The sequence below is a fragment of the Tursiops truncatus genome, chromosome 11 (genome assembly GCF_011762595.2).
Source record: "Tursiops truncatus isolate mTurTru1 chromosome 11, mTurTru1.mat.Y, whole genome shotgun sequence".
Taxonomy (NCBI): domain Eukaryota; kingdom Metazoa; phylum Chordata; class Mammalia; order Artiodactyla; family Delphinidae; genus Tursiops; species Tursiops truncatus.
The window spans coordinates 51223343-51246507 of NC_047044.1; the positions used below are offsets into that span (position 1 = coordinate 51223343).

Consider the following 23165-nt stretch of genomic DNA (forward strand, 5'->3'; position numbering starts at 1 on the left):
CTACCAGTGACCGCTTCTGGGCAGAAAACCTCATCTCTGTGGGCGAATGCTTTTCCCAACTCTAAACTGGAAATTAAGCCATTGACCCCTGGTCCCCCCACCTCTATGCTAAATGAGATCACGTGTGAGAGCATCTCTACCTTTTAGTCGTAAGTGATCTTCTAAAACTATAGCATTGGAGTGAAAATAATTTTAAAATTTTATGTTCATAAAGATTAAGCACTAATGACACTCATAATAACAGCCAGTGAATAAAACTCTTTCTTGTGAAGCTTCTTTGCCTTTGTCTGAATGTAGCCTTCAGCATCTCTGCTACTTCAAACCTGGGCAGAAGTTCATTCTTGAAGCAGAATTAAACTCATATTATCTCAAAACTATTAGGAAATAGAGCAAAGCCTTCAGAGATTTGGATGAAGAATGAATGTATTATCAGGTTTAGAAAGACCGTTTGTGAGTAGATGAGGCTGTTATTGGTGTATTTGCACAGTGGACTGTCAATTGTAATGTTTTTCTTACGCTAGGGTGTCACAAATGCTGCATGGTCCCTGTTGAAGGGAAAGATCTATGTGTATTCCGGTTTCTTCTACATTTGTAATACTTTACCTTTCAGATGAAAGATTTTCTTACTTGTTAGACTCCAGTAACTTTTTTTTATTCTTTTGGAAAGTCTGTTGAAATTCCACTTGGTTTCCCCAGAGATCTGGGAACATTAAAAACTAATGTTTTTTACTCCCTCAACAAAAAGATGCATTTATTAACCAGGAGGGAGTGTAGAGCTTCTGAAAAATGGTTTAATTACTGGAACGGAGCTAGACCTTAGCCCTACATATTTGAAGAAACACTAAAGATTAACTTTTATTGGCTCTTGGGACATCTGTTGCAAACTTTAACAGTTGAGTAGTCAAACACTGGCCTAGCAAACCCTCAGCCCCAGTGAAAGTTACTTGGTGTCTCTGGCTCATTTTCTGAGTCAAGAATCATGGCATGGGCTTCCCTGGTGGCGCAGTGGTTGAGAGTCCACCTGCTGATGCAGGGGACATGGGTTCATGCCCCGGTCCAGGAAGATCCCACATGCTGCGGAGCGGCTGGGCCCGTGAGCCATGGCCATTGAGCCTGTGCGTCCGGAGCTCCAGGTGGTAAAGTATTATGCAAATACTAAGGGTGTGGCCAAATTCAGTAATCAGCTTTGTCATATTCTGTAACTTTTGATTATACTCCCAGGTTCATTGCATTCTACACATTAGTACCGGACAGTGCCCAGAGGGCTCCAGCCAAGTGGACACAGGTCCTGATGTTTTCTCATCTCTTCTCATTATCCCCAGGAGAAACAGGACACGCTCACAAAAACAACTGTCTTGTGCTCGCTTCAGCAGCACATATACTAAGATTGGAATGATACAGAGAAGGTTAGCATGGCCCCTGCATAAGGATGACATGCATATTCGTGAAACATTCCACAATTAAAAAAAAAACAACTGTCCAGCCCTAACAATACTAGCAGCAAGTAGCAAAGAGGAAGTCCAAGAGCTGATTCTCCTAAATCCTAAATTCTGTACCCCAAAGCTTTTGCTCCCCTCTACATCAGGAGGCTTGATTTTGCCAAAGCAAGTACAGCATGGCCTTAAGCTGAGAGGTACTTCTGATTTTTAACAAAAAGCTTTATCATTTAAGAAGCATGATATTCATAGAATATTCCAGCTGGACTTCTTTTCCACAAAGAAAGCATACACTTAGAACTTTTGGATTTCCTTTCTGATTTTCTTACTGAAAGCTTATTCCAGCTTTCGTTCATCTATAGCCAACTCTGGCCTGTTTTATATAGGACAAGAACAAATAGGCCATAAAACTGGAATAGCTGAGAATCGAGTTCTTATTTTCATCTCCTTTACAGAATGAGCCAACTTGTCTATTTTTAGATATTTGCTCTCCCCCGTCCCCATTTCTGTCCTCCCTCTATTTTAGGTGCCAGTGAGCAGTGAAATTTCAGAAGCTGACTCTAAGAGAGAGGGTTTAGTATGAATCACAAACGGTATGATTATTACCTGGAAAAATATAGTTAATTGGACTCCCACAATAATATACCCACATTCTTCATCCCTCCAGCTCATACTGCCACCACTTCCCTGCCTGTGGGACCCGCAAGGGGCAACCGTCTGTCTTTTCCTAAATATAATTACTCCTTCCTGCAAATGTCAAAAAAGTCTATTTTTAAAAAATTCCTGTTATATAAGATGCATCTCTGTTCCTCTTATTCAGAAAAGAAGTTGCTTTCTCCTTTGTCTGATCCCAGTACTTATGACTTCTCTCCCTTTTGTCTATTCCAAAGAAAGTTTTCTCCTTTTACTCTTCCCTCATCTTAAAAAATATTTTCTTGGGTTCATAGAGTTCTTCTCCTTTAAGAGCATAGATATTTATAAGAAAATAAAAAAGATTTTTTTTTTTTTTTTTTTACACATGATGCCTTTTTTCACTAAGAAGTAAACCCCTAGAGGTAGGCCCTATGTAATGTGTGTGTTGCTGGAATCTGCAAATGGTCAAGCAATTGCTTACAAGTCCTGTATGTGTAAAGTGGCTTGTTTTGTTAAATAAGTAAATGGGCACGTAGCAGATGCCTAAGAAGAATCACTTAGCCTTAATGAAATGTTGCTGTTGTTAGATTTAAGCTACTACCTAATGCAATACCCTGTTTTCATCCTAACAGCAAACTGCTCAGCCACCTGCTTTAACGGAGGGACCTGTTTCTACCCTGGAAAGTGTATTTGCCCTCCAGGACTTGAGGGGGAACAGTGTGAAATAAGTGAGTATTGACCTGCATTGTCTTTTTTCGGGGGGGAAACTTAGAAGCTCCATCTAACCCCTTCGTTTTATTGATGAGGAATCTGAAGCCCAGAGACAATGAATACCTTGTCTAAGGACTCAGGCCAGTGGTTTCTTTTTACTAGATTGAGCCGCCATCTGTTTTGGCTAAAGGTGGGCAAAGAGTGACATAGCTCAGCACAGGTGACTCAGAGCCAATGCTCTCTGACTCAGTTATCTGGGTTCGAGTTATTCACCATGTTGCGTTGTCTCTTGCTAGTGATTTTTATCCCCTTATCATTGTGCAGAGCCCACAGTTTCAGCCTGGAAATGTAGATCAGAGCTTTAGGACAGCTGGAATTTGTTCACCTACCTGCAGGCATATAGAGTTTCTCCTCTGGCACTCACTGCCACATTTCCTAACCAGACGGAGCCTCGTGACTTATCTCAGAGAAAAGGATAGACTCACTCAAGAAAAAAGATGGGGAAAAAAGGTGCAGAGCAATAAAAACAAACAGACAAAAACCTAATAGCACACGCAACAACATGAATGAATTGCACAGACGTTATGCTAAGTAAAAGCTAGACACAAGAAAGTGCATGCTGCCATTTTTATGAAGTTCAAGAACAGGCAGAAGTAATGGATGATCATAGAAACAAGAATAGTGATTGGGGGACACAGAGGAACTTTATGGGGTGTCAGAAATGCTCTATATCTTGATTGAGGAAGTGTCTCATGAGTATTTATGTAAAAAAAAAAAAAGAAAGAGTTGAGCCATAAACTTAAAATCAGTGCACATTATGCCTTCACTAGATGTTTGTCACGCTTTGGTACAAAGAAAAAAATGTAACGGTGGAATGTGGTAGGTAATCATTGTTTTGGGAATCAGGATACCAAACCGCTTGCCCTGGCCCTGTCACCTCCCAGTCACATCACTGAAAGCTCTCTGCTCAACTCAGAAATGAGCCAGCCCCACTCTCAATTACTCTATGCCCCAGAAGACAGATACCACTGAAGCCCCGCTCAGGAAGGCGCAAAAGGAGTGTGAGTGAGCACATCTGCTAAAGGGGCTGTGTCCCCGCCTTTCTGGAAGTTCTGGAATGTGGCATTTTCACCTCCAGCTGTATTGTATCCATAAAACACCCACTGTGTTTGGTACAGCCGTAGTTTCTGAAGTTGTACTGGGTTCAGAATTCAATAATACTGACTTCCTATTTTAACTTTCAACTTCTAATTTATTTGTGGGTTTTTGTAGTTTAATAAGTAGTAGCTGAAGTGACGGTTTTTTTATAGAGTTCAAATGAAGTACCTCTACGGTTTCCATAGGACATGTAATGTAATTAATCGTCAGGATGTGGTTTCTGCTCTTCCTGCCCCGATAAAGATATCTCTGAGCTCACTCCCCTCACTTTTCTTCCCATACTTACTCTCAAACTTCGCATATTTAGTTGGTTCATGTTTATGAATCTTCGTTCATGGGTTCATTTCTCTTCATGTAGATATCTGTTTCATGCCCTTAGGTTTATGACCTTTCCATTGACAGAAACTGTTTTCTATTCTTTTTTTTTTTTTTAACTGCACCAAAAATGTGGGCCTTTTGAAAGCTCCTGATTATCCCCATCACAAGTTATACTCAAATCCTTTTAGGAAATTTTTTGTTTCTATTACAGGAACCAAATTACCAGGAAAAAATTTAAATGGGTCTTGAGTTGAAAAGTGCCTCTAGTGTAATAGAGACAAAAAGTTGAATTATGTATCCTATCTTTAAATTGAGATACAACTCACATACCGTAAAATTCACCATTTTAAAGTATATAATTGAATATAGTCACGAAATTGTGCAGCATCTCTTCTCTCTAATTCCAGAACATGTCATCATCCCCCAGAGAAACCCTGTACCGATCGGCAGTCACTCCTCATTGCCTCTCCCCAAGCCCCTGGAATCCACTAATCCACTTCCTGTCTCTTTAGATTTGCCTATTCTAGACATTTCATATAAATAGAATCATCCAATATATGGCCTTTTATGTCTGACTTCTTTCACTTAGCACGTTTTCGAGGTTCACCTACGTTGTAGCATATATCATTACTTCCTTTTACTTGCTAAAAATAACATTGCATTGTGTGGATATACCAACCACATTTTGTTTATCCATTCATCAGTTGATGGGCATTTGGGCTGTTCCCACTTTAGGACTCAACGAATAATAGTGCTGCTACAAACATTTGTGTACAAGTTTTTGTGTGAACATATTTTCAGTTCTCTTGGGTATATACCTAGGAGTAAAATTGCTAGACCACATGTTAACTCTTTAATTTTTTGAGGAACTGCTGAACTGTTTTCCAAAGTGGCTGTACCATTTTACATTCCCACCAGCAATGTACAAAGCTTCCAATTTCTCCATATCCTTACCAACACTTGTTATTGTCTGTTTTTTTAATGAAATATGTATTCTGATGCTATTTATATTTTCATTTCTCCTGGCCTCTATCAGAATTGATATCTTCTCAAACTTCATTCTGACTTGGCTGTGAGATATACTTGCAGTTTAACAAATAAGACCATGGTTAGAAGTATCTAGATGTATGTACCTATGTTTATCTTGTTCTTTAAGGTTCACAGACTTTACAAGAATCTTTAATGAGCCGTCAGTTAAAAAGACCAAATTATTTATACTGTACTATAAATGTTTTCTTAATACCTTAATGGGTTCTTATTATAAAACTTATCTGTATAAAATGCTCTCCATAAAAAATTAGAATATTGGATAAAATAATTAAAAATCACTCATAATTCTAAGACCCAGAGATGACAGTTATTGGCGCTTATTGTAAACTATTTTTATCTTTTTCTCTATGTGAAGGATAGTCACAAATTTAAGTTACCTCACAATCTGATGGGCACAGGAAGTTTAATATCTTTATTTTGTCAATACCTTATCTCACTGTTCTCACTGTTTAGAGTTAAAATTCAAATTGTTTAGAATTAGTCAAATCTGTTTGTCTTCAGGCAATATTTAGTCTCATTTGGGTAAAAATGTGTAATCGCTCAAGTTGACTCAGTTTACCACTGTCCAGTGGATAGATTGGTTGCAAAATATTTTCAGGAAAAGGAAGTCAATGTTACAGACACTTACAGAATTTGTAATTTTAAACAATCATCTCTTCATGATGTTTTGGCTCCATGAGGTTTGATCTAGGAATGGCCTTCTAACCATCACCGGCAATCATATTTCTGTGGTGAGATAACTGGGAGAGAGCGTCCTCCTCCTTCCTGGCTGCAGTGATCCTAAGGGTCCTCACTTCCCTCTTGCCAAGAAAACAAAAAGGTCCTTGGAGTCACTGAAAAGATTCTCTCCATCAATCATTCTCTGCATTGTCCCTGGATACCAAGTTCACATTTCATAGAATATGGGGAAACTTGGGCTCACCAAGTATTTCACAATAACTCCTCCATCTTTTCTGCCATATAGTTATTGTCCCACATCTTGCTTACTTGAAAAAACCCAGTGCATTGCAGAGTACTGTGATATGATCCAATTTTGTGCATATGATGGGGACAGATGTTTCTTTGATGCAAATGGAAATTCAGAATTAGGTATTCCTTTCCTTAAATTAGAGTTGGGATCTTGACCAAATAGTAAATGCTATTATTTGTATCCAAACCTATCAAAAAGTATACTTTTGGAGTTTTAATGGTCAGTAAAAAGGTGGCATTCTAATATTAAGATTGTTTTAATACATGTTTCTAGAACATCCCTGCATCAGAAGAACCTACAGGTCTAATGGCATTCCAGGTTCTTGAGAGATTCTAACATCTCAATATTATGTCTCTATTATCTCCACAATGACTAAATGCTGCTTTGGTTGATTTATATATGAAGAAAGTCATTTTTGGAGAAATAAAAAGAGAAGAAAGTGTTTTTAGCAAAATTACTTTCATATGGGATTCACTCTATGTTTGTCAAGCATAATGTTTGCCTGGAAAAAAACTTCACCCTTAGGATGGCAAATTCTAGATTGCAGAGGGAGAATAAATAGCTTCAAAAGTAAGAGAAAAGAAGAATATTATATAATTCTTACATCTAAGGCCCTATTCCAGCTCTAAAATCCTGTGATTCAAAGATCTGTGAAAAGACTAGCAATACTCATTTGGCACAGAGATAAGAGAAAGAATGATGTATCATTAGGATCTAAGACATTCCAGAAAAATGCACAGGTGTGGAATCAGGCCCCTTTTGTGCCCCACCTCATATCCTTCTCAGCCAGCCTTTCACTCCAGCCACTGCTATGACCTATTTTGCACAGACATAGCCTAACTGCACCTTAGCTGTGTCACACTTCTCTTGCTTTCCACCCAGAGACTCCTGAGTACTAAAAAAAAAAAATAGAATCTGCACTCACACAGTCACAGAATGGGAACGCAGCAAGTTATTCCATGGGGTGACCTTTGATCAGTGGGAGACAAGTACAGATGGATAAATGCTGCCCTCTTCCTTCCTTCAGTCACCTTGAAGGTGCAGTCAGTCTACCTGGCTCCTCAGAAAGATGCTGCAGGATAGAGCCCAGTTGCCCATAGTGATGACCAACCCACAAACATATCATGCTTTTGCGTTGGCTTTCCCTCCTTCGCCGTTTTACTCTCCCCACCCCCCATTCCTGACCCCTAGGACCACTTCGCAAATAAACTCTGCACGCAGGCCCTGCTTTCTGGAGAATCCGAGGCTAAGACAGAAGTCATCATGTCCAGGTATAGGCCTGCTTTCAGAAAAAGTGACATAGAAAAATCAGAACTCAGAAAAGATCAGTTAGGGCGTCATTCCTATCTTCATTTTTAGTATACCTTAAATTACAAGCGTTTATGAATCAGTTAAAACATTATTCTTTTTTTTTTAAAGTAATATAAATACATTTGAACATCTTCATGGTAGAAGATACGTATCCAGAATCGTAAGTAAGAAGACTAGCCTGTTTGTTCCAGAAACGAGACTCAAACGGTAACAAAGCCAGGGTAGATCAGAAATAAGTGGAAATAACTGCTGCTTAAAAGGCCTGATCCTCTCAAAGCCTTGCAGTTCCTCTGGAAAAAATGTAATTGCCTCTGAATGAAGCACAGAGTTCCTTGCTTATTTGCATTCTTCTCTATTTCAGGCAAATGCCCGCAGCCCTGTCGAAATGGAGGTAAATGCATTGGCAAAAGTAAATGCAAGTGCTCCAAAGGTTACCAAGGAGACCTCTGTTCAAAGCGTAAGTACCCCGAACACATAGTCGATCTTGTGTTACACAATAATTAAACTAGTAGGAGTCTCTCCTCTCTTCATGACTTCTGTACCTACTGCATGTCGCTTGGGCATCACAGTTAACCTTTCTCCACTGACGTATGTTTCCTTGAAGTGGACCAAAGACGTTGTATGAAATCCATGCACGTAAAAAAACCTTAGACACATTCGCACACACAACCAAACTTTTTAACTCAGGAGTTTTCTTAAGGAAGATGAACTTCCATCGCCCAGCAGTTTCAAAGTCCTCCTGAGCATCTATTGTGAATGAGAAGCACCAAGTCTAGTTTAAGATTACTCTCAGGACTGTTTCAAAAAGTCCAAAACTGACTTCTAGCTGGAGATTGACTTAGAAAGAAAGAAAGAAAGAAAAATTAAGGGATGAAGCCAAAACTAACACATTCTAAAGAACTGCAGGAAAAGCAGCTGCGTAATTCTGTTGACAAATGAAAGCTCAGGAAACATTCTGTCTCCTTTGACTCTAGCTGTCTGCGAGCCTGGCTGCGGTACACACGGAACCTGCCACGAACCCAACAAATGCCAATGTCAGGAAGGCTGGCATGGAAGACACTGCAATAAAAGTGAGTGCGAGCCGTCTGGGGAGCCAGCCTTTTGCATGTCTGTTTCCTGGCTCCAAAGGCGGATGGACAAGCCTAACTCAGCCCTGCTTTCCTTTTCAGGAAAGCAACTTCTCCGCTGCCTATTCTCCCCCGTGCTTCTCTGCATGCCACACCCCGCCCCACCCGGTACTCTCTAAACTGTAGAGCCTAAGCTTTAGAGTATAAAGAGGAAAGAAAGCATCACTGTACAATAACACCACAAATATCTTCCAGGCTGAATTAGTACTACGTGGTGATTTGGTAATATGGTATGTTAACTGTGATAGAAATAAGTAAGATTTTAAATCAAATGTAGATCGGTATCTACATGGTTCTGATTTTATCATTCAGGATTGATCAGTCAGCATATAGAACGTGAAGAGTTCTGCTCTGTAAAATCTTTTAACTGTATTGGTTATGGTATGCTTTAAATGGGTTCTTTTGTGGGACGGTAAAGGTCTGTGAAGTACGGGAGAGATGTTATCATGGAGTTGTGTTTTTTCAAATTTATTGAGTACCAAAAATGAACTAGCTATAGGCTAAGTTAAACCACTGACCTATTTTATACACAAAATGAAAGTTGCTAAATTCAGTCATTCCGTTTTGATTGATATGCTAGGCATGAATCCAGGCACTGGAGACATACCCGTGAACAGACAGAAAAGGCCCTTCCTGGTAGCACCCAGGTTCAAGAGGGAGGGACAATCAGCAAGTGAAGGAAATAAATAATGCAGTTTCTGCAGGTTCATCCTGCAGCTTGAACTCAGTCTCCTGAGTATGGGCCCACTGGCCACTTTCCTTCGAGGAAAGAAAGGCTTCATTCAGTCATACAGCTCCCTTGATTAACAGACATCCAGGTTGTGTCTCCAAAATAATGTACACAAATTGAACAGATCCCTTTCACATCAGATGTTTTTCTAAATCAGTGGTCTCCAAAGGGTGATGCATGTAGCCCAGTGAGTGTGGAATGATCAGCTGGGTGCTGAGGGAAAATATAGTTTGAAAACATTTTTTATATCCTTTTATTACATTTATGTATAAATTTTATATGTATATATAGTTATATATCTCAATCTCTAATTTCTAATTTTCGTGCATATTTTATAAATCACATTATATTATTCTGATATGTACATATACCATTTATGTGTAGGTATACACGTTTATTTGTTTATTTTAAAGTATACCGGTGTCTGGTCTAGGCTAAGCCATTGATTTGAGTCTTTTGCACCCACCGAATTGGCTGGATGGTAGACTGAATTGGCTTCAGGTGGGCATAGCTTAACAAGAAGTGGAGCTCCTCTGGAAAAGCGTTCCTTTACCGAGGTGGGAATGATTGAATGGTATCCCTGTTAGGACATACTGGGTGGGGGGGACCTTCGTGGGAGTAAAAGACCTATAGAAAACTAACCATTTCTGGAGCCGTTTTGGAAAAGAGTTAAACCAAACCCTTTACGCCACCTTTAACTCAGGATACAAACTGTGCAGTTTGTCCCCAAATCAGAGTAAGTTTCCAGAAGTCCTTGGGCCTAGGGATGACCTGAAGTGAGATCATACGTCCCAGGACTCAATTACAAAGGTCTTCTGGGACTCGCATTTGGGGCCTGGTGACCACCAACGATGATGGGAGGGGAGTACAAGAGGCACTGTTCCTGCTGTTACACCCGGTCGCTCTTCTAGGAAGAAGGCAAGTTAGGGGCCCTCATGCATGTAGTTTAGATGAGCAATTCTGACAGGTCTGCCAGCCACCAAATAGCACTCCCACTTGCTGAAAGCTTTTGTCATCCATTGCTCCTTCAGATCCAGGCACTGCATGTCAAGAAGATGCCTTGGTGTTTGATTCAAATGCAAACGTGTTTTCTAGGAGAGGCCACCCAGCCATTCTGTACATTGGCTGAGAGAATCAGGCTGAAAGAATGAGGTTTATGTTGATTAACGGGAGGGGACAAGGAAGCCCTGAGGCACAGAGTTCTGCTAAGAACAGACCCCCAGCAGGGTGACATGCTGAGAGGTCCCAGGCACCCAGACATTCCTGCTTGGGAGGAGGATACTGGAGACAGACTCCCCAGCTTAGGCTCCCCTCACCAGGGAGGTGTGGGCTTCATGGGTTGCGGGGTGAGCAGCAGGGTAGGGATTTACTCCAGCGAATTGTTGGCTCATTGTTTTGGCTGCGCCATGAGCTACTAGCCTGCATACCGACAATTCAAAGAGACACATTCAGGAACAAAGTATTCTGTTCTCAGTGGTTACTTAATGGCATGCTTGCATTTATTTATTTATTTGGCTGCACCAGGTCTTCTTTGCAGCATGTGGGATCTAGTTCCCTGGCCAGGGATCGAACCTGGGCCCCTGCATTGGGAGTGTGGAGTCTTAGCCACTGGACCACCAGGGAAGTCCCCCCCATGCTTGCATTTAAAAACCACAAGGAAGGGACGTCCCTGGTGGCGCAGTGGTTAAGAATCCGCCTGCTAGTACAGCGGACACGGGTTTGAGCCCTGGTCCGGGAAGATCCCATGTGCTGCAGAGCAACTAAGCCCGTGCGCCACAACTACTGAGCCTGCGCTCTAGAGCCTGCGAGCCACAACTACTGAGCCCACGTGCCACAACTACTGAAGCCCATGCACCTAGAGCCCGTGCTCTGCAACAAGAGAAGCCACCGCAATGAGAGGCCTGTGTGCAACCAAGAGTAGCCCCCGCTCACCGCAACTAGAGAAAGCCCGTGCACAGCAACGAAGACCCAGCACAGCCTAATTAGTTAATTAATTAAAATAAATTTTAGAAAAAAACACAAGGAACAAATGAAATGCCAAACTTGACTCTAATGCACAGGAAGATGGAGGCAGATTTTTAAAGTGTGATTGCTGTTTTGGATCAGTTTTAGGAAAGCAGTAGAAGTGAGTCAGTGCCCAGAAGCATCTCCAGAAGTTCACAAGTAATAAGAAAAGAGGCTTCAAGTTGTGTAACTCAGTGTTACACTCCACTTATAATGAGCTGGAAATGCTATCGATAGATGCCCACCTTCACCGAAACTCACAAATCCCCATTGATAAGGAGTCAGTTCAAATCATAACCTTTCTCTAACATGTGTACTGGAGTCCTTAATTCTTATAAAATTCCTATTTTGTGTAAATGCAATAGCCACGCCTAATCATGTGATCTATATGAAGAATGGGGGTTATTACATTGAACTAGATCAACGTAATGGAGTCTGGTTTTACAAGGCAGTGAAAGGATCAATGACCAAGTCCTCTGCAGAAGCATCCCTGCTATTGAGACCTCAGTGCTAGATCCTTACCAACTCTTGGGTGGAGAACATCCTTCCATTCAATCACATTCATCCAAAGTTTGCATCAAGAGTATCTGCATGGCCAAAATACATAGTGAATCAGAGATTCAGTGGAAGCCAGATTTGACGGAGTTAGTAAAATGGGTTTCTTTCAACAGAGATCTTGAACCTGTAACATCTCTTCATTCAGGTAGCTTTTTGTGATTGCTGTGGTCTTTCACTCTGGGTTGAAAAGGGAAAATGGATTTCATTTGAATGATTAATAATGAATCTGAAGAGCCTGTTTTTGTAGTTTCTTTTCTTTTAAGCTGTGAATAATTTTGCAGGGTACGGAGCCAGCCTCACGCATGCCCTGAGGCCAGCAGGCGCCGGGCTCAGGCAGCACACGCCTTCACTTAAAAAGGCCGAGGAACGGCAGGACCCACCTGAATCCAATTACATCTGGTGAACTCCGGCATCTGAAACGTTTTAAGTTACACCAAGTTCATAGCCTTTGTTAACCTTTCATGTGTTGAATGTTCAAATAATGTTCATTACAGTTAAGAATACTGGCCTGAATTTTATTAGCTTCATTATAAATCACCAAGCTGATATTTACTCTGCCTTTTAAGTTTTCTAAGTACATCTGTAGCGTAATGGTATAGATTTTCTTGTTTCAGTGCTTTGGGACCGATTTTATGTTATGTAAGTTGTTCAGGTTAAATTTTTGTCTTTTCAGTGTGTAGTTGGCAGATAATTTCCAAAAGTACAATGCATTCATGATGTCGAGGGGCTGGGCAACATTAGAGAAGATAAATGGAACAAAAATGCATTAATCACAAGGGTCTGGATGAAGCAGTTATAAAAGTGCAGAAGTTATAGCATTTCAAATTATATTGTCATGTATTTAGACATTTGTCACATTTTTTAAATTCCCCTTATTTCTAAACTCACAATACATTTTGACCTTACCATGATTCCAGAGAATTCAGTATTGAAAAAAAAAAAAGAGAGAGAAAGAAACAACACTGTGGTAGTGGCATTAAACGATATAATATATTGTAAACACAATAAAATAGGGAATATAATGTATGAACTTTCGGCATTGGCTTGAAGCAATATAATATATTGTAAACAAACACAGCTCTTACATAAACATTTTATACTGTTTGTGTGTATAAAATAAAGGTGCTGCTTTAGTTTTCTGAGTGTTGTATGGAGTGGTCTTTGCATGTGTTATTTTATGAAAATAAAGTTGGTTGCAATTGAGTGGAAGTTAAAACTTTGCAGTATCACAAAAAAACAGAAGATATTCTTTCCCTGACTCTGTCCTAGCTCTCCAGCCTCATCTCTCCCTCCCAGTTCTGCCTCTACTCCAGCCATGTCACACTACGCTTTGTTGTCAGAGCCTGCAGCACTCCTATTTATGTCAGCTCCCAGCTTAGTTGTCAATTCTTTCAAAAAGTCTTCTCTAACTAGGATGTGTTAAATATCCCTTAGTGAAGACTTTCGAAAGGTGTGAAAATGTTGCAAATAAAAGTGCTACCAGTTGGGAATGTATTCAATAAACTGGTGCAGCCACTATGGAAAACCTTAAAAAACTAAAAATGGAGTTACCATATGATTCAGCAATCCCACTCCTGGGCATATATCTGGAGAAAATCATAGTTCAAAAAGATATGTGCACATTCTTAACAGCACTATTTATCAATACAATAGCCAAGACATGGAAACAACCTAAATGTCCATCAACAGATGAATGGATAAAGAAGATGTGTGTGTGTGTGTACACACACACACACACACACACACACACAGTGGAATATTACTCAGCCATAAAAAAGACTGAAATAACATCATTTGCAGCTACATGGATGGACCTAGAGGTTGTCATACTGAGTGAAGTAAGTCAGACAAAGATATGATATCGCTTATATGTGGGATCTAAAACAATGATACAACTGAGCTTATTTACAAAACAGAAACAGACTCCCAGACTTAGAGAACAAACTTATGGTTACCAGTGGGGGAAGGGTGGGGGGAGGTATAGACTGGGAGTTTGGGATTGACATGTACACACTGCTATATTTAAAACAGATAACCAACAGAGAAAGACAAATAGCATGTGATAGCGCTTACATGTGAAATCTAAAAAAATGGTACAAACGAACTTATTTACAAAACAGAAATAGAGTCACTGATATAGAAAATAAACTTATGGTTACCAAGGGGGTAAGGTGGGGGGATAAATTGGAAGATTGGGATTGACATATATACACTACTATATATAAAATAGATAACTAATAGGGACCTACTGTTTAGCCAGGGAACTCTACATAATACTCTGTACTGACCTATATGGGAAAAGAATCTAAAAAAGAGTGGATGTATGTATGTGTATAGCTGGTTTGCTTTGCTGTGCAGCAGAAACTGGTACAACATTATAAATCAACTATACTCCAATACAAATTAATTTAAAAATAAAAAAGATAACCAACAAGGACCTACTATATAGCACAGGGAACGCTGCTCAATATTCTGTAATAACCTAAATGGGAAAAGAATTTGAAAAAGAATAGATACATGTATAACTGAATCGCTTTGCTGTACACCTGAAACTAACACAACATTGTTAATCAAATATGCTCCAATGTAAAATAAAAATTTTAAAACGATGTGATATATATATACAATAGAATATTACTCAGCCATAAAAAAGAATGAAATAGTGCCATTTGCAGCAACATGGATGGACCTAGAGATTATCATACTAAGTGAAGTCAGACAGAGAAAGACAAATATCATATGATATCACTTATATGTGGAATCTAAAATATGATGCAAATGAACTTATTTACAAAACAGAAACAGATTCACAGACATACAAAACAAACTTACGGTTACCAAAGGGGAAAGGGGGTGGGGGAGGGATAAATTAGGAGTTTGGGATTAGCAGATAAACACTACTATACATAAAACAGATAAACGACAAGGTCCTACTATATAGCACAGGGAACTATATTCAATATCCTGTAATAAACCATAAAGGAAAATAGTCTGAAAAAGAATATACATATATATATATATATATAAAATATCTGAATCGCTTTGCTATACATCAGACACTAAGACACACTGTAAATCAACTATACTTCAATTTTTTTAATAAGTGCTACCATTTATTAAGAACCTATTGGTTCCCAAGAAAAATATATGTTACCTTACAACCCTACGGGGCAAGTATCATTACGCCCTTTTACATATAAGAAAACTGAGTCATGGAGATAGGAAGCAGTTTACCCATGATCACACATGAGAGGGACGGGTTTGAATCCATGTCATCTGCCTCTGAAGCCTTAACACTATGCTGTTCTTCCTCCCTTCCTTTTCTCAGCAAATACAGCAGAACACAAAACTCTACAAATCCTAGGTAGCAACCTTCCAACATATTTTATTCTCCTCATTCTCCCAGGGGAATGTGGACCTTATTTTATAGACAGTCTAAAGTCCACAAGTTCTCTCACACCAGGCAGTGGCATAATCAGTTGTGTGATTTAGGGAAGTGACATGTGTTATGGGAAGAAATCAAGGGAGAGGCTGGAAGCAGAGTGACCACATCTTGTTACGGTGCTAGACCACAGCGATCTTTCTCCTCTAGCCAGAGCCCAGGGTGTCAGCCTGTGCTCACAAAGACTTGGCAAAGCAGGCCAGGAGCCAGGGAGCTAACCCTGAGAATCCTAATATGAGAACTGACTTATTTATTAAAGACTTTTAAATAAAAAGGCCAGATGCATGATTATGAGGATCTAAAAGGTGGCAGAATGTTAAGTTTGGGGACAGGATAATAATAATAATAGTTGACACTTAGGTAGTGCTTAGTTTATTCTGAACACATTACTTGTATTAACTCATAATGAATAACAGAATAGTGGGGAAGTTAGACCGAAGGCATGGTGACAAACTGCAATGGTCTAGGTTGGTCATCTCCACAACAATTCTGATTGCACACTCCAGTAGAAAATTTTGAACACATAGTCCTATATATGACTATTATTTATCTACATATATAACTGTTCCAATACGTACATCATAAAAGCCAGAAATGTTAAAAGGAAGAGGTAAATTCTACACTGTGGGTGGGAATATAAGTTGGTGCAGCCACTGTGGAAAACAGTATGGAGGTTGCTCAGAAAACTAAAAATAGAGTTACCATATAATCCAACAATCCCACTCCCGGGCATATAACCGGACAAAACTCTAATTCAAAAAGATACATGCACCCCTATGTTCATAGCAGCACTATTCACAATACCCAAGACATGGAAACAACCTAAATGTCCATTGACAGATGAACGGATAAAGAAGATGTGGTACATATATACAATGGAATACTACTCAGCCATAAAAAAGAATGAAATAATGCCATTTGCAGCAACATGGCTGCAACTAGAGATTATCATACTAAATGACGTAAGTCAGAAAGAGAAAGACAAATACCATATGATATCACTTATATGTGGAATCTAAAATATGACACAAATGAACCTAACTATGAAACAGAAACAGAATCAGACATAGAGAACAGACTGGTGGTTGCCAAGGGAAAGGGGGTTGAGGGGGGGATGGATTGGGAGGCTGGAGTTAGCAGATGTAAGCTATTACATATAGAATGGATAAACAACAAGGTCCTACTGCATAGCACAGAGAATTACATTCAATATCCTATGATAAATCATAATGGAAAAGAACATAAAAAAAAGACTACGTAGGGACTTCCCTGGTGGTCCAGTGGTTACGACTCCACACTGCCAATGCAGGGGGTGTGGGTTCGATCTCTGGTTGGGGAACTGAGATCCTGCATGCTGCACGGCACAGCCAAAAAAAAAGAATGTGTGTGTATATATATACATATATATGTATTAGTGAATCACTTTGCTGTACAGCAGTTATTAACACAACATTGTAAATCAAATACAGTTCAATAAATTTAAAAAGGAAGAGGTAAAAATATATGTGACAGCTCTAATACTTTCTTCACTTACCCCAAAAGATAGCTTTATGTATACCTGGAGTACACACACAGCCCCAGGAGACTTCAGGTAAAGGGGAGAGATAACAGGATCTGAAATGTCTTTAGTGTCAGAGAGGAGAGTTTGGACTCAAGAGAAATTTCAAATCTAAGCAGGGGACTGGATGACTGATCAGATGTAAGGGTTAAGAAAAGAGAGGAATCTGGACAGTGACGCTAATGAGTAAGGAGGAACAAGTGTGAGCAGGGGTGAGGGTTTCCAGACATACTGAGTTTGGTTTTGAAGATGCTGAGTTTAATGTGCCTTTAGGACATCTTGGTGGGAATGTCTGCCACGGCATTTGGAAATACAGTTAGGAGGGTAAGCCAAAAATTTGTTGACTATTAGTCATATTATAAATGAATAATACTAGTCATATATTGAATTACTTTCAATAAAAATATACATAATGGCTTTATTTGGTGAGGTGCAGTATGATTCACTTGTATTTTATTGTGTTTTTAGATTCTACATACAGTTAACATCCTTTGCTGCTTACCTATGTATATGTTTACTTAGATAACAGTAAGGCCTTTACTATTTGGCAAATTGATTGAGCCCTTCCTTCATCCTTCCCTCCACCATATGTATTATGAATCTTCATCCTTTGTCACTTTGTCAATTTATGTAGAATCAATTTATGTATGTCAATTTATGTAGAATCACAACAATGGAGGCCAGCTCTTGAAACGAAGGCCAATAATACAGGGTGTGAAATAATTGTTGTTACTCTTATGAAGTTACCACAGAAGAGGAGTAGGGGGAGGAAGAAGACAAAGAAGGAAGAGGAGAGAATATTAATATACCTAAAAGATAATATAGAAGTTGAAGTAGGGACTTCCCTGGTGGCACAGTGGTTGAGAGTCCGCCTGCCGATGTGGGGGACGCGGGTTCGTGCCCCGGTTCGGGAGGATCCCACATGCCGCGGAGTGGCTGGGCCCGTGAGCCATGGCCACTGAGCCTGTGCGTCCGGAGCCTGTGCTCCGCAACGGGAGAGGCCACAACAGTGAGAGGCCCACGTACTGCAAAAAAAAAAAAAAAAAGTTGAAGTAGGAGGGAGTGAAGGCAGCCTGAGAAGATGTACACCATTTGGCAAGATAAAATAAGTAGGAGAAATGAGGCAAGAGGAAATAAAAGTTAGACAGTAAAACGGATCCAGGAGTGAGCTTAGGACAAAGGCGTACAGGGACTTTTTCACACTTGGGAGAGATGGACTGCATACTTAGCTCTAAGCTCTGCTCCAGCGCCTCAAAGAGGAAACCATGGCTGGTTATGAGTCCCAAAGACCATAAACACAGAAACTAAATAGTTGCTCAGGGGAAGTTAAACTATACAAGGAATTCACATTAGGACTTGATCAAGACATGTAGGTCTGTGGGCATCCCTTCAAGCTGATAGTCTTTAAAATATCTCTTCCACATTTATTTACAGAGGAGCTGCATGAATAAAAGGTTTCTATGTGGGCTTCCCTGGTGGCGCAGTGGTTGAGAGTCCACCTGCCGATGCAAGGGACACGGGTTCGTGTCCTGGTCCGGGAAGATCCCACATGCCGCGGAGCGGCTGGGCCCGTGAGCCATGGCCGCTGAGCCTGCGCTCCACAACGGGAGGGGCCACAGCAGTGAGAGGCCCGCGTACGGGGGGGGGGAACCTCTCCAGCTAAATCCAGCCAAACTACTCAGAGGGAAGATTATTGGGCATACTGTTACTTGATCACACCCCTTGAAATTCTTAACACCTCTGCAAGTAGCTTCTCAAAGTATTCCCTTCAATCATACACAGTACTCCTCCTAAAAGGAGTTTCTTTGTTTTTGTTTTTTGATGCTTTTTATTTCATTTGGCAGTGCCATGCGGGATCTTAGTTCCCTGACCAAGGATTGAACCCACACCCTCTGCAGTGGGAGCGCAGAGTCTTAACCACTGGACCGCCAGGGAAGTCCCAAAGAAGTTTTATTAACTAGATTTTTTTTCTCATCTCATTCCATGTCCAGTGAGCCTAATGACACAACCTGAGCTTGATACACTAGGCATAGCCCCAGATGAGCCAGGCCTTATACCAACTCCAACTGAGAGCAGAGAGCAATGTCTCCTGTGGGTTCTCGTAATGAGGTCAGAGTGTCACGTAATACAAAATGCTCTCAGTAATACAGACAGAGTAACAACAGATAGGCCTGTTTCTTTCCATATTCTTCAAGAAGGCACAGATCACCACAATAAGGTACAATTTAATGAAAACTTTTCTACCAAAGTAGGAGAGAGGAAGGGGCTATTGGAGGAGAGCAATTTTTAAATTGGGTAAATGAGAAACATGGCCCTTTCAGAAGAATTTCCTGAGGCAATGAAAAAGAAAAACAGAAAAGGAAAGAAAACAAATGCCTATCCAAAGACAGGAGTTTCATCATCATAATTTTAGGCAGTTTATGCAAGTGGTGCAAATATACAAGTTTAATAAGCATATTGAATAAATGTCCTCCATATGGCTCAACATAAAGAAACAGAAACCATGTATAGGAAACTGACATCATAAAACAAAGTATTCAGGTGTTCGGTAAGATTTTTTTAAATTCTAATGTAAACTCCAAATATAAATTGATTTTGCACCTGCTTACTGGTTTATTATCAGTGAGAGTATAAAAATTACAAATGAGGGCTTCCCTGGTGGCACAGTGGTTGAGAGTCCGCCTGCCGATGCAGGGGACACGGGTTCGTGCCCCGGTCCGGGAGGATCCCACATGCCGCAGAGCGGCTGGGCCCGTGAGCCATGGCCGCTGAGCCTGCGGGTCCGGAGCCTGTGCTCCGCAGCGGGAGAGGCCACAACAGTGAGAGGCCTGCGTACCGCAAAAAAAAAAAAAAAAAAAAAAAAAAGAAAATTACAAATGAAAAATAATTTGCATTAAGCATTGGCATTATGGGATTGTTCCTTGGTAACATATTTCCCTTCCTAATCATGATTGGCTTGCACAACTGTTGAAATTACCTGGTATGTTTTGAAAATTCAAACGAAGAAGAGCTACTCTGAGATGACAAATAATCTAAAAAATCCACAGGAGAATCATTGAAAGTTGGTTCACTGCAGGGTGAATCCTTAGCTTCCTGCTCCAGTGGACAGGGCACTGGACAGTCCAGCCTTGAGCATGGTCTTGAGGCTGGATCTGGGGCCATGAGTGGGAGAAAAGAGCAAGAGGAGAGCAGAGAGCCTTAATCAACTGTAATCCCGGGTAAGGACCAGCTAGGAAATTTGAGGGGCTCAGAGCAAAGTGAAAATGTGGAGTCTCTTGTTCAAAAAGTATTAAGACTATCAAGATGGTGACAACGGGGCACTGAACCAAGCCTGGGATCCTTCTTTGTGCGGGGCCCCATGCAACTGCACAATTCACACATCCAGGAGCAAGGCCTTAGGTCCATGGACAAGGAGGTTTAGATAAAATGCAGAACACCAGCCCCTCCTTAGACACTGGCCAAATGAGCTCTTCCATTTCCTGTCCTTCTCTTGACTCCAGAACCCAAGCCTCGAGAACGAAGGACTCAGTAGCTATCAAATCAAAGTCAGTGACCATTTACTGAATTTCTCCTGTATTAATATCACAAACACAAAAACAGGAAAGACATTAGAGGGCAAATTAAGGGACAAATATTTATTGCTTTGTGCTTCAGTCCAGTCAAGTTCTTTGAACTTCAGTTCCTGCTTGAGAAAGAGTTTGTAGCTTTAAGTTTACAGCTCACGAGGGAAAGATATATTTCAGAATTCTGTGAATAATCCATTTTAACCAAAAAGATAATCTTGGGTTTTTCCAATTTATAACTAGTGGTCTTTATTAGGAGACAGAAAGGCAGAAACCTGGCTGGAGTTGGGACCTTAAGCCTTGTGATAGAAATTAAGCTCACCTCCACCCATGGAAGCTTGATTCGATGAAGAGCCTTTATGACACTCTCCAGAAACTCCAAAGATAAATGTCCCCAAAGTCCAAATTAGTCTTGCCTCACTTCAAGGAAACACCCAAAAACTAAAAAGCACATCTGTCATTTTTTTTCCTACTCTGTAAAGATCAATATTTATTCAGAGTTTGCATTTGAGCCTAAAGCATAACACACTTTGGAAAGAAGCAAACGCTGCCTCTGCAGAAGCAAGCCAGCCACGGGCACCTAGTCCACTGGGCACCTCGTTGAATAATGAATCCTTGGCTAGTGTCACAAGAGCCAAACCCCCAGTATCCTACTGGAGTCTGTTTTGTTTTGTTTTTGCGTTACACGGGCCTCTCACTGTTGTGGCCTCTCCCGCTGCGGAGCACAGGCTCCGACGCACAGGCTCAGCGGCCATGGCTCACGGGCCTAGCCGCTCCGTGGCATGTGGGATCTTCCCGGACCAGGGCACGAACCCGTGTCCCCTGCATCGGCAGGCGGACTCTCAACCACTGCGCCACCAGGGAAGCCCCCTACTGGAGTTTTAAAGTTGCTCTGCTTTTTAGTCATTTGTATCTTCTGCCCTGGCGTATTTGGATTACGTACTACCTTGTTTCTAAACCAAAACCAGACTGAGAAGGCAGCTTCAGAGTAACCAGCCGAGGTGAGCCTTAAGGCTGCAGCCATCCTGGCTCCACATCTAAGCCACCCTTGAAATGAGGATGTGAACACAGGTTATTCCATGACAACTTGTCTCGATATAGGTGGCTAAAAATGTACTAAAGGAAATTACTGCAGCGTTTTCGCCTTTAGAAGAAAACAATGACCCTTAAAACAGACCATCAGGCTGAAATATAAGCAAGTCGTAGCTTCCTTGGCTTTGCCGAGTGTCCACACTTTTATGTGCGTGCCAACCGGAGACGGACATTCCACGGAGGGGTATTACTGAGAGTTCTGGCAGAATGGGGTAATAGAAGAACTAACAGGGTGTCTTTCTGGTAAATGAACATTAGCCCAAGACAGAAGTAGTATGCCAAAGTTTTCAGGGGACCTTTCCGTGGAAGTTTTGGTTCACAGCATCTCTGTGAGGGGGTTATTAGTTCAAAGGCGAAACTGACGCTAAGGTTTGCTGAAGATCATAAAACAATTTAGAAGCAATAATAATCATCCTAGTTGTGGGGATTACAAAATTGTGTCCTGGAGGACACTGGTTGCTCGAGATGTTTGTAGGAGTTACATGAAAACAGGATTCTGGGGTCAAATAAGTCTAAGAGATGGAGAGTGACACTAAATTAGGGAGTTGTCTCTACAATAGCCCTGCTCACAGCTTGAACTGCTGAGCCTCGTACATCTCTGAGAGGGGATTAAATGCAGCATTCCCCAAGCTTATTTGATCAGAGACCTTTTTCCCCTAAAGCATTTCCCAGGAATAAAATTCCACACAGCACACTTTGGGGAGCAAAGCCATGAAGTTTCTGGAGGCAGGTCTTTACCACACCCTTTTTTGCTTCAGAAGTTTTTATGTTATCCTACCTGTTTGAAGGTAATCCAAGGAAAACTGAAATTTGTAGCTCGCAATACAAAGGACTTTCAATTTAAATTGTGAATTAGTTGGTTTTAGGTAATTTGCTTATTTTCTCCCTATGTATTCCAGAATAAATTGATCTGTTATATTCTGGTTTTACTCATTTAAAGGAGTATTAGAAAACACTTTCATTGCTATAAGTACTTTTAAACTTTATTTTTTTTTATTGGAGTATAGTTGCTTTACAATACTGTGTTAGTTTCTACTATACAGCAAAGTGAATCAGCTATACGTATACATATATCCCCTCTTTTTTGGATTTCCTTCCCTTTAGGTCACCACAGAGCACTGAGTAGAGTTCCCTGTGCTATACAGTAGGTTCTCATTAGTTATCTATTTTATACATAGTATCAATAGTGTATATATGTCAATCCCAATCTCCCAATACATCCCACCCCTCCCCTTTCCCCCTTGGTATCCATGTTTGTTCTGTACGTCTGTGTCTCTATTTCTGTTTTGTAAATAAGATTGTCTATACCAATTTTTTCAGATTCCACATATATGCGTTGATATACAATATTTGTTTTTCTCTTTCTGACTTCACTCTGTATGACAGTCTCTAGGTCCATCCATGTCTCTACAAATGACCCAATTTCGTTCCTTTTTATGGCTGAGTAATATTCCACTGGATATATGTACATATACATGTACTTATGTACATATGTATATATAGA

The 23165-nt window shown here is 40.6% G+C and overlaps 1 protein-coding gene and 1 non-coding gene across 3 annotated transcripts in view; both read left to right on the forward strand.

Annotated features, from left to right (window-relative positions):
• WIF1 (WNT inhibitory factor 1) overlaps window positions 1-13145 on the forward strand; it is a 153044-nt gene extending 139899 nt beyond the window's left edge. For both annotated transcript variants that reach the window (XM_019952307.3, XM_019952308.3), the window contains 4 exons: window positions 2702-2797; window positions 7949-8044; window positions 8562-8657; window positions 12288-13145. In XM_019952307.3, the coding sequence (XP_019807866.1) occupies window positions 2702-2797; window positions 7949-8044; window positions 8562-8657; window positions 12288-12409 (410 nt within the window). In that variant the 3' untranslated portion in view covers window positions 12410-13145. The remainder of the gene's footprint in view (window positions 1-2701; window positions 2798-7948; window positions 8045-8561; window positions 8658-12287) is intronic.
• Window positions 1358-1464, forward strand: LOC117314415 (U6 spliceosomal RNA). The gene has a single exon (XR_004529160.1). It is a non-coding gene; the product is annotated as a U6 spliceosomal RNA (small nuclear RNA).
• Window positions 13146-23165: the final 10020 nt, after the last annotated feature.